Here is a 15,411-nt window from a genome sequence, read left to right as displayed (position 1 = left end):
AACAAAAACAACCAAACACAGCAAAAGAAGCAAAAAAAAATCCACCCAATTTTGTAACAATGGAGAGTTTAGTTAAATAAGTTATGGTACCTTAAGTTTAAAAAAAAAAATTAACTTGAGAAAGTGGTAAATGGAAAAAAAGAGCAACATGTAAAATTGCATAAAAAGTATGATCATAAGTGTAGCTATTCTTAGATGTACATAAACTATGAACGCAGAAAAGGCAAGTCAGGCTTGGAAATATATCACAGCGGTTGTCTCTTCATTATGGGAATATTGGTGATTTTTATTTTCTTCATATTTTATGCATTTCCTAAATCTACTCTTATTTGATAATCAGAAAAAATATGTAATTTAAATAGCACACTTTGAGAAATTTGGGTAGAGCTGTGACAGTCCATATGGGACTGGCGAGCCAGCAAGACAGTGGAGCCTCGATACACCTGCTGTAATGAGCGCTGTTTTTATGACCTTGATCTTTTTTCACTTATGTGTGAGATTCCCCTTGGTAATTCAACATACTTCACCTCACTTGGATTTTTCTCTGTGCAGCTAAACGTGAACTCAAGATGACCCATTTCAGGAAAAACTTTTGCTTTCCAATTCAACATTTGTAATAACTCTATGAGGTGAAAAGTTAACATTATAGGGTAAATTAAAAATTGACTTTGATTTTGTATTAATTTGATGAAACACAAGTGAAATGATTTAAAAAATAGTGTATTTCTGGTAACATCCTATTATTTTTCATGGACAACACTATTAATATTCATAGAGGTCATAAGAATTTACTAATCTGATACCATTACACACAATTAATTTTGATTTTAAAGTGAGGGCAAAACTGAGCAATTCTTGGCTCTTAATTTTTGTCTTAAAATCTGTTTCCTTATAAATGTGCAGAGCGCTTTGGCTGTAAAGAGGACTATGCTTGTCCCCAGTGTGAATCGAGTTTTACCAGTGAGGAAATTCTTGCTGAGCATCTTCAGACATTGCACCAGAAACCCACAGAGGAGAAAGAATTTAAGTGCAAGAACTGTGGGAAGAAATTTCCAGTTAAGCAGGCTTTGCAAAGACAGTGCGTACATTAAAGAATATCTTTAAAATTATAAGCTAACGTTGCTTAACCATTCCATTTGTTTTGTCTTACAGTTTCTAACCCGTGTGTGTGTGAGTGTGCGCGTGTGTGATGGAGACAGACACAGGGAGGGAGGAGGAGATTAAGCATTCTACATTGTCATTAACTGATCTTTTCTTAGTATATTATGTTGATTTTTGAAACATTTTGATTCTGAAATTTAACAAGTAAACATTGTTTATGCTAATCAGTCTTTGTCCATTTAATAACCTGCTGTCAAATATCAAGCTCAATGGTTTCCTAATCTGAAATTCAGATATGCATAATTTAGCTAGTGCTTTGAGGTGACAGATCAAGTTTCAGTTGTCTGCATTCAATATTCCCTCTGAAAGCAGTAAATGAAAAGTTTAAGAAATGGAGAGAGTTCAGGTTATAAGGAATACAGGGACTTTTTGGAAAGCACTGTTTATTTCACAGCAACTCTGGAGGAATAATTTAAAGATGAATAGATACAGGATATGACGATAAGATGAATTAAATGATCCCACACATTGCTCTGCACCCTGTATTATCTTACCTATTTATAATAATAGCATATAAATATCATATATTCTTTTACTTAAGTATTTTACAGTATCATGAGTTATTAAAGTGAGAAAGTAGATACATATATTGTAAATTTTTATTTTTAACAGAATGTCATCTTGCATATGAGCAAGAAATTTTAAATATAGGCTTGATGTTTCATTTTTTTATTCATTAAAGTAAGATTCTGAAGTATACTGCATTTCATATTAAAATTCTTTCTATATTTTATATGCATCCACTCTTGCTTATGACATTTGAGCTGAAAAATTTTTGCTCAAAACTTAACCTAAAAATTAAAACTTTTATTGTAATAGCAAGAGATTAAACATTTGGAAATTCAATTATAGGCTCTTAACGAAAAACAAGCAAGGGCTATATACTTTTTAATGAATGGACTTTAAAACTGCATTCTAATCAGGTTTTATTGAATTTAGTATTAATTATTTCACACAAAAGATACTTTTGCTGAGCTGGGTCTTAGAGTTAAATTCGGTATTACTAAAAAAATTAAAAGAACAAAAGACAGAATGAGAAGATCATGAACATGACTTCATTCAAAGTAGAAATATTTTTGTAAGTTTTTGTCTTCGACTTCGAGTTTTTGTTTCTTTTTTTTTCTCCATTTCCCCTCAGTGTTCTTCATTGCACAGCGAAAAGCAGTCTGAAGGATTCTTCACGAAGTTTTCAGTGCTCTGTTTGCAATTCTTCCTTCAGTTCAGCATCGAGGTTTTGTGTCTGAGTTATCAGATGGCTGTTATGTAATTGTGGGTCATTTTTGGCATGCATGCGGTCATGCTTCTTAGTGATTTAGTCTCACATGGCTACAGAATTGAATTGCCTTCCTTCCTACCTGCCTAGGTAATGCATGAAATGACCCTGACATTCTACTAGGGAGCATGCATTACAAACGCCGCCACGATGGTAGCATTGTGTGGGTATGTCTTCACCATTTCTTCTCCCTGTTCCCCTTTCCTGGTTGTCTTGTAGTTTTGAGCAGCACCAGGAGACTTGCCGGGGCGATGCCAGGTTCGTGTGCAAAGCTGACAGCTGTGGAAAGAGGCTGAAGAGCAAGGAGGCCCTGAGGAGACACCAGGAAAATGTCCACGCTGGTGAGAAGTCCCTGGAGGGTTGTTTTTAAAGGGGCTTCCCCTCCCTGGGCTGAGCGATCTGTTTTTAATTCTCACTCTCGAGGAGAGAGTTAGCTTTTCCATGTATTTCACACAGATGTGGAGCTCCAGCAATGGATTTTTCCTTTCGCTGAACATTATTTCTTTTTCAAGTTGATTTCAGCAGCATTTGTCATTTTTCCCATCTCTGAATTAATCATAACTGGAAACCTAAGCTAGAATCTAGCTGTTTGTTAGGTGCATTAAGAATTAATATTTTTAAATAATAATTGTAATGTTTTAGCATATTAAATTTCTCTTTTAGTAGCTATATTTTAAAACTATTAAGTTATGCCCTCCTGCCTTAATATTTTTACTGTAAAATTCCATTGTTTTAAACGCTGCCATTCTCCTATATTGGAGAAAATTACTGACTGCATTTTGACGTCAGAATTGAATATGTTTGGATTAATGAAACAGATACTATTTAAATTCCTTCTAATGGATAGCTAAACAGTACAACAAATGTAAAATTTGACCATCACTTAGATTTCGTCTGCTTAGCACATGGTGAACGTATTTTGGTTCGGGGATTGAATCTATTGTGTTGAGTTGAACAGATTGCTGTATTGTCGGAGTTAACTTTTTGCTTCCTCCGTGTCTTTTCCATAAAAGAGGCTGAGCTTCCTGGAACCCCTCATGGCTTCTCTGCCTGTACTTTTCCCACGGGTTTACTTTTGCCCTTGGCTTCTGGGAAGTGGGTGGAAATGTGTCTCTCTGGATGTAAGGAAAGCCAGTTTCTTTTCTCCCATGTTGTTTATTCTGACATTCAGGAGAAAAGGATAATTGGTGCTCCGCTTCTGCATCCTGTTTGCTCATTGTCCAAAAAGCGTCTCCTCTATAGTAAAGTTACAGATGCTGGTATGAGCTGACTGCTGGCTCCAACTTTGCACCATCGGTTTGGCCTGCACATTAAGTGAGAGCTCTGGGTGGTAGGAGGTATGGCCTTGCAAAATACAGCCTCAGGATGGTGCCCACTGCTAGGACTTTGCAGTGTTCTGCATATATATTTTTGAAGAATATATGGCTGATTTAGGGAAGATGGCATTTTTCTGAATTCATTATACTTGGACCTTCTCTATGTTTGCAAAAGGCAAGCATAACTTTTTGATAGACCTGTCTTCATAGTTTTTTTTTTTTTACAAAAAGCTGTCATGTTTAAAATGCTGTTCTTAATTTTCTTCATCTTTGTCTACAATGTATTATAACAAATCTTTCATGTCATTTTTAAAGTTAGCTTGGCTGAACTAAGTGAAAAACCAGATGCATACTGAAACTCTGGAAACTTGCTTTCTCGTTATTGGGCATGTGGTCTTCATGTGGTCTTCAGGCTGTGCTACAAGCATCATTTCTTTGAGGCTTCTTGTAATTGGCCTTGGATGTTATAATATTACTGATTCTGGAAATTCATGGTGATTTTGTGGTAAATAATTTATAAAAGGAAGTTTTTAATTTTTCTATGTTGTGGATCAGATAAAATGTGAAACTTAACTGTATTTCAGCCAGAGGTGACTATACATACCTTTTCCTGGGATTGGTACACAATCTGTCACTCATTCATAGCCTCTCTCTTGCTTCTCCCCTTTCCTCTGTGAGCTACACAGACTTTTAGGGAAAGAATATTCCGTATACAGAATAGCAAGTAAAGCAGTGTTCTCACATATGGTTGTGGAATCCTTTTGTATAGAAAGGCAGAGGTATTCAAGGAAAGAGAATATCTTGCAGCTTTTACCACTGATGATGACAAATGTTCCTTGTTAGGTGATATGAATTGAAGATGCTGAGAAAAGAGAAGATGAATTTTTAAATTTGGATCACATTTTTCCATAAAAACTGTAACATGTGGTGGGTAGGTTCTTAGAGCAGATCCTAGTAGCATACTTAAACCACATTGTGCTGAAACTCATGGTACCTAAGTGCCTGTGTATTTAGTACAGTTGTATTAATTTCTCATGCATCTCCTACCTTTGTAAGTAATGTGTTCCTGAATATTTTTGAAAGTTAAATCTGAAAGTCAATTGTCAGACTTACCCGAATATAGCAAAACTAAAATAGTATAAAGTCTAGTTATGGCTTTATAGGTGGTGTTGTCCTTGAACCTAGGGAAGGAAGGAGAGTGAGAACCTTCACAGTTACCTGGGGGAAACAGAGAGAGTGAAGGAATTGACTTCCTTAACCTACTTCCGTCTTTCTCTTTTGCTTAGATTCTGTGGATGCTAACGAAGAGATTTCATATTTTGGGGCTATATTCTCAGGCAAACAATCTTAAACTTTTCTCATATTTCTTCTCAAAAGAGCTAGGATTCCAGTTCTAGGATAAAGATTAGAAGATGTGAGGAGGAGAGAAAAGGTTGAAGAGTGGGGATGGGTTTGGTATATTGCCTGTGATTCTGGCTGGAGGATCAGTGGCAAGTGTGCGGGGATAAAGTGAGAGGGGTGGCTGGGGAAGTCTCACTTCTTTCTCTCTTCTCTCACTCAGGCTCTGACCTACCCGGTGGGAAAGAATAGCATCTGGTCTCAAGGAGCTGCTGGTCTGAGGGATAAGATAGGGCAATAAAGGATTATGGATTGAAGGAGGGAAATCCTAGCTAGTGGGAGCTGGAAAAGAGGGAATATTCTCTCAGTGGCCCTTCATATATAATAGATATGTATAGGGAATTGCTGGCTGAATACTTATTGTCAGATAATCATTTTGCTTGGAGAATTTTCTCCTTAGTAGCCATAATTACTTGTCAATCACCAAGAAAAATTTTCTTGGCTATAATATTTAGCATGCTAAAAATAGTGCATTAATGAAATAAGTATCTTGAATAATGAGACAAAAATTCCTGTTTTCCTTTTTCTAAACGTTTTTCTCCTTCATAAATACAGTCCTATAATAAGATCAAAGCATTTTTATTGTTTTTTTACTTGTTTTGGATTTGCTTCAAACTAATAGAGAAATGGAGGAGTGGGTGGGGCTGAGGTTGGGGCAGGAGCAGCCAGTCTTAGTCATTGTTGGGGGCAGGTGATGGGTATGTGGTGGCTCGTTATACTATTTATTTACTTTTTGTATATTTGAAATAAATCAATTAAAAGTTGAAAAAACCATTCTGGGTTATTTATGGTAGTTCAGATGATGCTGTTATGACATCACATTTGAAAAAAATGTTTTATTGAGTCTTTTCATTTCTGTAACCACTGTGAAATTTCAAATATGAAATGAGCTACTATAAATATAATGACTAAGTAAGAAGACAAAATCAGGCTTTGTTTTGATTTGTATAATACTATGAATGCAATATAATGTTTTGTTGTACTTGATTTTACTTTTTTTCCATTTTCCGTTTTTAACATTAATGTGATAAAGCATATGTGCATAGATTTTGCAAGAGTCTAGTACTGGAAAGAATAAATTCCATCTTAAAAAACCCACATGATTAAATCACATATTCTGTTAAAAGTTAAAGGAAGTAGCAAAATCAACTTATGAATTAATAAATCCAATTTTTGCTTTTATAAACACATTTGATTAATTTTAATTTTGATTTGAATTTTTTGTGGAAGTGTGCTTTTCTCTTTTAATACGACATTAGTATATGGAAAGGTAAAAGACCTGTTTTATATATGGAGAAGTGATATATCAAGCTGAATATTTCTCAAATTTAAAAAGAGAGGGTTTAGAATATAACTTGTTCTTTATCTGAGTTCAATGAACTGAAAATTTTAGAATTCTAAATTATGAGGATGAAATACCTGTTTATTTATATGTCACCTAGAAACACTGTATCTGATGCTCTTCTTAATAACCTCATTTGAATCATGATGGTATTTTATTTCTATTTTAGGAGATCCTAAGAAAAAGCTCATATGTTCAGTGTGCAATAAAAAGTGTTCTTCAGCATCAAGCCTACAGGAACATAGAAAGGTCGGTAAGATAAAGATTAATGCTTATCAGTGTATAATATATGATCCTTTACTCATTTATAGTGTCTGCCAGGTAAATTTTTAGTTGATTTTTTATATTGTAAAGAGAGAGCTTTGTCATTAATTTAAATACTAATATATTCTAATATGCAAAATTGATATGCAGAAAAGTAAACCTTGAGAAAGGCTATTTTGAGTTATTTATTGTTCAGAATTACTAGAAATATTTCTCCAGTGCAAAGTGTCATATCTAGTCAAGTCCTTCAGTATAACACCTCACCCTGGTTTTAAGCTTTATCATTTGCTGTTGGCTCAGGAAATACCATCTATTTGAGGAAACCATAAATTTTTGTGTATTTATAATATGCTCTGCAGTGACATTTAGCTGTTAAAAGGGATGTGTATTATAGTTAAATCTGGCAAAACAAAGACAAGGGCTCCATTATTTTGAAGAGCTAAAAGTAATGTACAAGTATGTCAAACTGTTGTCAGCAGACACAAATGATTATATTGGGAGAAAATAAATTTAATACATTTTTAATGAGTATAAAACTTAGTAAGTTATGATTTTAATGTGAAAAATTAATCTGAAAAATAAATGGCAGTTATTAACCCTCACAACATTAGCAACTAGTTAATAGAATTTATTATAATGGGAACAGAGTTAAAAAGAATTTAGATTTTTGTTCATATCATGGCAGAGTCCAAAAAAATTCATATTGTATTATATTATTTCAATAAAGATATAAATGATTATTTCCTAATCTCATATATTGTTTTGTTCAGAACGTCTAGGAGCACATATTATTTTCTTTTAGTGATTTAATACTGAAGAAGAGGGGAGATGGTACTAGTGATGGTACTTTTGTTGAGGTTTGTACAGGAATTTTGTCTCTTTATTTGTATATAGATGTTTTCCAAAGTCACTTGATGGGCCTTAAAATTCATCTGATAGCAGTCCAATAGCTCCAACCATGTGCTGTGGATTTAACCTATAACATATGAGATAGTTATATTGTTAAGATATCTGAGGTTATATGCTATGTGTTGAGTGATTTTGATCCTTAGGGAGAAATAATGGAATAAGCACTGGACTGAGAGTCAGGACAGTGGGTGTCTTCTCCTTCTTTTGTCGCTAACCCTCCACTGGGGTTAACATTGGGCCTCCGTTTTCTCATTTATGAAGTGTGACATTGAACTGATCAGTGTTTTTTTTTATTTCTTCTGTAAGTGCCATGAAACTACTTGTTTTTTTGGTTTCCCAGTGGTTGTTTTATCAGATTGTTTAAAAATATGGAACACTTTAAGAATTTGCATATAATTCTTGTGCAGGGGCCATGCTAACCTTCTCTTGTAGCATTCCAGTTTTAGTATATGTGCTGCGGAAGTGAGCACTGAAACTACTTTTAAAAGAAGTTTTGCATAGAACTCCAGACCAGGTGCTTCTTCTTTTAGGTCTCTCTTTCTCCCTTTCCATCACCGTTATGGCTTCCAAAGCAGAACCCTAGTCTCAGACAAAAAGACTAAATCCAGTAGAACAGATGTTTTCTAAATATCCTCTTTTGGGGCCAGCCCTGTGGTGTAGTGGTTAAGTTCACGCACTCCGCTTCGGTGGCCCAGGGTTCGCGGGTTCAGATCCTGGGCGCAGACCTACACACTGCTCATCAAGCCATGCTGTGGTGGCGTCCCACATACAAAATAAAGGAAAATTGGCACAGATGTTAGCTCAGCGATAATCTTCCTCAAGCAAAAATAAATAAATAAATAAATAAATAAATATCCTCTTCTATAATTCTATGATTTATATCCCTGACCTATTTAAATCTTAAGAAGTTGAAATTTAAGATATTTCACCAAATTTGAGATTTTACCAAATAGAGTGCTTCAGCAAAGTTTGTCATGGGGCATATTTCTGAGAATGTCTTCTTTTCCATTTATGTTCTTTATAAGAACTTTTTTCCCAAGGAATATTTTGGTAGATCTAAATCCTGTGTGGTGGTGATGGAATATAGCACCTCAGTTGTCTTTACAGAATGTTAGTAACATATTAGCTCAATGCAGCACTTCCTCCATTACAGCATAGCTCCTCTGACTTAGCCTTTCTGAATCCGTAGGCAGCTTTTACTGACTCCATTTTTGACTCTATGTCGAATGTCTAATAGAGTTTGGTTGCAGTATTTCAACCTTGCCAGTAGATGGTGCTTTATGAATATGCCAAATTACATTATAGTCTAGTAGAGTATTTTACATTACTATACTATCCTATATTATAATATAGGATATATATTATGATCCTTCTTGAAAATTATTTAATTTAGGACTTCAAATTGTAAATTACTATCTTCCATATCAATTTGGAAAGCGAGACATTTTACAAAATGTGCTTTACTTAGCATTTGGCATAAACAAACAGCATCTCTTGCCATTTCACTTTAAATCTGATTATTTCATTAAACCTTTTTAGGAGTTTTGAAAATAGCTTTGGTCTGAATTTTCCACTATAAATAAGATAGTCAATGCAGAAATACTTTCGTGTATAGCAAATGCTCTATTTTATAGTTTGGGAAATATCAATTAAATTCAACCTTTAAAAATGTTTCATGTTTCAGAAGGCATGAGAGTTAAGAAGTGAACAATTATGAGTACTATTTTGCAATATTTAACAATTACTGTTTTATGTATGGATTAATAATTTAAAAAATTTTATGTACTAATAAAAATTTAACATTAAAAATGAAAATGAACTAAGTATGTTTTCATTTATGTGTGGCTCAGAAGGTTTCTCATCTTTTTTAGAGTATCTTGTTTATATAAACGTTATATATTATGTATTACAGAGGCAGAGTTTAAGAATATAACTCTGTTCTTGCTATCTTTAAATAAACATTACACATCATATCATTGCTCCTTAGACGTAGATGTTCAACCAAAGCCACTGTGAGAGTCTTTGATTATTGAAGAGGCTGCCTTTATTGTCTCAGGCTGAAAGATTTTCTTCTCTACTATGTGGTACTTGTGCAGATCCCACACTGCTTTCTGAGGAAGCATAGAACTCTCTGGACTCCATATATCCTGTGATTGAGATTAGATGCCACTGCATATGGATAGAAGTCAGGGGTAGAAGTCAGACTCTAGTGGAATGATGTCTTTCTGCTTCTGCCTGGTTTCTCTACCTTTTCCCTGCTTTTCACAGGGAAGAGTTTACTGATTCGCCAAGAGTCAGACCTGACAGAAGCAGAAGGCGGGTTGGCAGCCACAGGCCTGCCACGTGGTTGGCACAGACTGCAGACCTGAGATCTGTTGGCCTTGCCCCAGCTTCTGTTTCCCTGTCTCGTCCGCTCTTCACGCTCCCTGCCTTGAGTTCTTCCATGGCCATGTAGATCGGGGAACCATCTACCAGAAGACAACCGAGTCCTCCACCCGTTACTCATTGCTGTACCAGTTCAGGGTCATCTGCCTTGATATGTCACTCTGTAATGGCCCTAGTTATTCTATGGGATTAACCATGGTATCTGGGCTTCCTGCTGAACAGCCTTTGCTTGTTTGGGGTTTAGTACTGTGAGCTCTGCCTTTAGTGAGGTTGAAACAAAAACATGACTTCCCTAAAACCACATTTGAATCTTCAGCAAGACAGTGTGATGCTCTTGTTCATTGAGATGATCAACATTTTAATACAAGGTTTCATGTAATACATTTCTCTTAGAACTTTGTGTGTTGTTTCTGATAATAAACTGGGCTTATCCTTTTCGTACCACCTATCCAATTTCTCTGATTTAGTGTCTGAGAGAGAAAGAACTAAACTTAATATTCAGTTGTAATATTTATATTAGCCAGTTGTTTGCTAAGGCTATGCCCCACCCCCTACTTATTATGGTTTTTGACCTTTTCTTTTTATTGTGGTCCTCCTGTCGTGTGAGAGTTTTACTGTAAGCTAAATGTTTTTCAGAATCATATGTCTTCTTGTCTTTCACGGTAATTAATGTTTTGTTTAGTATGATGTACATTTAAGTTTAAAATATTGTTGACCACTGTAAAGGGAATATTATTACCTGCAGGTTACATATTTCCAAGTCTAAATTTATGCATGACAAATTTATTAAAAGTATAACAGGTATAATTTTTTACAGAGAGTATAAATCTAATATGCACTAAATAGGTCAGCTATATTACATATTTAAATAGTGTGCAATCTTATTTTCTTTTAATGATATGTTTTTACTAGGTAACTTGCGTTCATTGCATTTTCAATTTATATAGGGTAGTATGAACAAATTAAGGCTGAATTATAATTTATAGTTTGGATATTGCAGTAGCAACTGTCCACATGTTTATACTTTTACTTGTGCTGCATATAATTTATTTGGCCTTAACAATTGATTTAACTGTCAGTTTAACCTTTTGCAGATTCATGAGGTATTTGATTGTCAAGAATGTATGAAGAAATTTATTTCAGCTAATCAGCTAAAACGTCATATGATCACTCACTCAGGTAAAATAGATATTTTTTTCATTTATACTGAAATCACTACAAAAGATGCCCTTTGTCGCTTTCAGGAGCTCTGAGAGTGGTAATCAGGAGACCTGGCTGTTAGGTTCTAGCTCAGCCGTTAACTAGCCATGTGATTTTGAACAAGTTACTTAACTTCTCTAGATCTCAATGTATTTATAAAGCAAAAGTGGTTGGACTAAATGATATCAAAGATGTTCTAAGTCACCACTTAATTTGTTACCCACTCCTCCTTGAGCCTCAGTTTCTGTATTCTTCATCTGTGAAATGGGATACTTGTTCTTGCCTTTCAAAATTGCTGTGAAGGTTAAACGAGATCATTAATGTTCTGTGCCGGGCATAGTATCTGACATTAGGAGAGATTCAACAGTTATAGTTCTTACATTTCTAGATACTTTTACATTCTAACTAAGGTACTAATAAATGTTAGTGAGCATTTATAAATACATTTTGGGAATAGATTTTTAATGCCATAGTTTTATTTTAAGCAAGTTTGAGGAACAGGTCTGTTATACACATTTAAAAAAAAAAACAGCTCTGAAAATAATTTTTGCTTTATGAAGTGTCTTTCTAGAGTGTAGGATGTCTATAATTTGAGGCCATTGAAGTCAGGAAATTTTTGAATATCCACTTTGTTTGGATACAGATATAGAGATTTTGACAAATGGAAATAAGATCAAAAACTAGTGGCCTTCAGATATGCTTTGTTGGAAACAAACAGTATATTATTTTACGTAGTTGTCAACATTACGTGAATATGGTATAAATGTGGATCTGACACAACAATCTAAGTGTGTAGTTTCTGCTGAGACTCAGAAGCTCTGCCCATGTGGGCTCCACCTGACCGAGCAGGAGGCAAGTCTGTCCTTGGCCCCTGTCACTGCAAGGCCACCTTAGCGTTCCGAGTTGTGACCCTGATTTAAACCCACACCTGTCAGCAGATTTTTCATCTGGAAGTAGGATTTCTTCCTTGAATTTAAATTTCATTTTTCTATCTAAGCTACTTTATACATTTAGCTTACAATATAGGTCTATGGAAGAAGAAGCTCACATTTCTTTTGTGAATAGGCTCACATATCTCAAATATATGCATTGGGCAGTAGATGTTTTTCAATTGTTTGGATCGTGTTTTAATTGACTTAACCATAAGAAGTAATATGAGGTAAGGCTGTTTCCCTTTTTATCCTTTACCTTTATGTAGATATGAGATTGTGTCCACTCATTTTTCACAGAAAAACGACCCTATAATTGTGAGATTTGTAATAAATCTTTCAAGAGGCTTGATCAAGTGGGTGCCCACAAAGTAATACACAGTGAAGATAAACCTTACAAATGCAAGCTTTGTGGAAAGGGATTTGCCCACAGAAATGTTTACAAGAATCACAAGAAGGTAAAAGCTTATTAATATTATTTTATTTTTTCTGATTTGCTGAAATGGTTTCCAATTGTTTATCTTTTAAAAAAGTGTTTGTATATCTGGGGCATGCTGTACATTTGGAGTAATTAGAGAAGATCTTGCCTCCTCTTGCTAACCACTCACTCAGGCCTTATGGCCTTGTTTCTGTCTTCCATTCTCTGTTGAAACTGTTCTCACATGCAAAGTATCATCCAGTGTTTTCTAGTGTTATACTAATCTGTATTCACTTCCTTCTTTCTCTAGAGTTTGACACTCTTGTTCATGTTACCTTTTTGAAATCCTCTTCATCTTTGGTGTCACTGCAGTATACTCTGCTAGGTCTTCTGCCAAGTTCTCTGAACAGTTCTTTGGTCTCGCCACCCCCAGGAGGTTATCCTGATGCTCGGGCTGTGGGCCCCTTCTGTGTTCTCTATGTCAATACATCCATGACTTCTGCTGTCAACTCTATACTGATGAATTCCAAATGATGTGTTTTTTTGAATCCCAAGCTTCAGACCCACGTTTATTACTGCTTATTTGATACATAACTGGGCGTCTTTTTGACCTAATGAATTGAGCATGTCCCAGGATGACTATTTCATTCTCTTTGCCCCAGATAACCTCTCTTTTGGGGTTTCCTATTTATGTTAATGACAAAAGCGTATAATTATGTCTGTCTCTTTCTTTATTCTTAGCCCCTTTTTAAAATTAGAAGCCAATTCTTAAAGATTCTGCCCTCCACATTGTCTCATCACCTTCACAATCATGTGTTCCTTTACCATTCCAACATCCTGGTTAATGCTCATCTTCATCACTTTTATACCCATGTAATTGGTCTTCTTGTTACTTATCACTTCCCACTACAATCCGTCCTACCAGATAAATCTTTCCAAGGCACAACTCTGAACTATCACTCTTGTACTCTAGTATTATAAGTAGATTTCCAATGCCTTGTAAGTTATAGTATATATTCCTTACCCTGTCATTCAGACTTCTCTACACCATGACCTCAACTTACTTTTCCAGCTTTTTATCCTACTGTCCTCTGCATTAGCCATTCCTAAAACAGCGTGGTGTTTGCTGTCACTTGACATGACCTAACTTCCTCTCCCTCCTTTCCGATAGGACGCTATTCGAGTTATAATCTCCTAGTTTCCTGTTGATTTTTGTTTGCATTTTCTGCACTTTACCTTTACTCAAGTTCTTGTTTCAGAATATGTGAGTTTTATCTTATCTACTTTGTGTAGATAATAATGTCTGAGTTAATTCAGAAAATTTGTCCAAAGATATTCAACATCTTAGCAATGTGTTAAAATGTATTTGTGATGTGATAAATATTTGCTTATAGATTTTGGTTGATATATTTTAGCATGCTATTAAATAACATGTATATAATATCTTTTAAAATAACTTGTTACTTATTTTTTCACTTTCAATATTCCATTGGAGTTATAGTTATTTCAGTATTTACTGGAACTTTACAAAGATGTCATTTGATTTCTTTTGAAATCATTAAAAAAGTTATGATATCAATTTCAGCTTCAGTCTAAAAAGAAAAAAAAGGCAGATTTACCAGAGAATAAACAGGGTTGATTGATAGTGTCCCACGTCGTCTCTGCCTGATTTCTTTTTGATCACCCCTATATTTGACTCAAGCATTGTATGTTAGGGGCAGGACCACATTCGTTACTGCTGCTACGGAATTATATGAGCATAAAAAATTATCTGGCTAGTTTCCTGCTCAGTCTCTGGAACCCTCTTGCTCCTTTCTTTGATGAAATTGATCTACCCACATTTATGAGTTTTTCACAGTTTGGCTTATGTTATATGCCATATGGGAATTTGGCACAGGATCTTTGCACTATCTCTCATAATTTCAGACATAAATCATATAAGAGTAATAATGATGTCTTGGAAAGGATAGAAACAATGATGCCTGTAATTTCCAAACTGGAAAGCACATTCAGTCCTTCTGCTGTATAGACAAATGTGCTTCTCACTGTGTTATGATCCTAGAGTGTGTTTGGTAAGGTCACATGAAAATGTCTGAAATAATCTCCAAAAGTCATGTGAAAAAAGCAAATGAACTTTTTCTTCCTTCATTATTCATTAATGGCTAGTTAGGAAATTGAAAAATAAGGATATGCAAGGAAAGTAGGAAAAAAAACATTAAGAGTCAAGCTGACCTTCATCATGTAGCATGACCAAAGGGTTGTTTTAAATAAATTAATTATTCTCTTGGTTTTTGATTATGTGACCTGTGCGTTTTTATTATACTTATTTATTTTGGGGTCAGTTCTTCTCTTTTAACATTTAAATTTGCTTGAAAGGAAATGTTATCTTTCATTATGATTATGACAATATAGAGTGAAATATTGAAGGAGTGATTTCTGTTTCTAAAACTTAATTAGGCACTACTGGTCAATGCAAAATTTCCAATTCATTTAGCCATTTTGCCTAGCAAACAAGTTATCCACTGTAAGAGCTAGTATAGTTGCTATGAGTTGTTACACGTGAGTAATAAAAATTAGGTTGCCTACTTTTATGCAGAAAATTCTGCTTTACAATTATGGTGATGCATCTGAAAACTGTGTCTTCATGAGTGAAGCTATAGGTCTCTGTTATCCGCACAGTTTGTTAAGGGACATGGTTGCTGTTTCCATATATTCAAAGAGCTTCATTGTGGCAGAGAGAATGAACTTGGTCTATAGGGCTCTAGACTAGCTGTAATATATGATGGCCATTGTAGAGGCAGAACTTTTAAATTAAT

General features: G+C 34.9%; 1 protein-coding gene and 1 non-coding gene across 8 annotated transcripts in view; one reads left to right on the top strand and one right to left on the bottom strand.

Moving 5' to 3' along the window:
* The window catches only part of PRDM5 (PR/SET domain 5), a 197,411-nt gene that overhangs the window by 96,389 nt on the left and 85,611 nt on the right, over nt 1-15,411 (top strand). For 4 of the 7 annotated variants that reach the window (XM_058549984.1, XM_058549986.1, XM_058549982.1 and 1 more), the window contains 6 exons: nt 904-1,078; nt 2,300-2,392; nt 2,654-2,775; nt 6,660-6,739; nt 11,143-11,227; nt 12,478-12,635. In XM_058549984.1, the coding sequence (XP_058405967.1) occupies nt 904-1,078; nt 2,300-2,392; nt 2,654-2,775; nt 6,660-6,739; nt 11,143-11,227; nt 12,478-12,635 (713 nt within the window). The remainder of the gene's footprint in view (nt 1-903; nt 1,079-2,299; nt 2,393-2,653; nt 2,776-6,659; nt 6,740-11,142; nt 11,228-12,477; nt 12,636-15,411) is intronic. The other 3 variants (XM_058549987.1, XM_058549983.1, XM_058549985.1) reach the window with 1 other exon arrangement.
* Nucleotides 8,026-8,133, bottom strand: LOC131411629 (U6 spliceosomal RNA). Its single transcript, XR_009221613.1, has one exon. It is a non-coding gene; the product is annotated as a U6 spliceosomal RNA (small nuclear RNA).

This window comes from Diceros bicornis, chromosome 11, assembly GCF_020826845.1.
Source record: "Diceros bicornis minor isolate mBicDic1 chromosome 11, mDicBic1.mat.cur, whole genome shotgun sequence".
Classification (NCBI taxonomy): domain Eukaryota; kingdom Metazoa; phylum Chordata; class Mammalia; order Perissodactyla; family Rhinocerotidae; genus Diceros; species Diceros bicornis.
The sequence above is the reverse complement of the archived record's forward strand: the minus strand, read 5'-3'. Positions and strand labels throughout refer to the sequence as shown.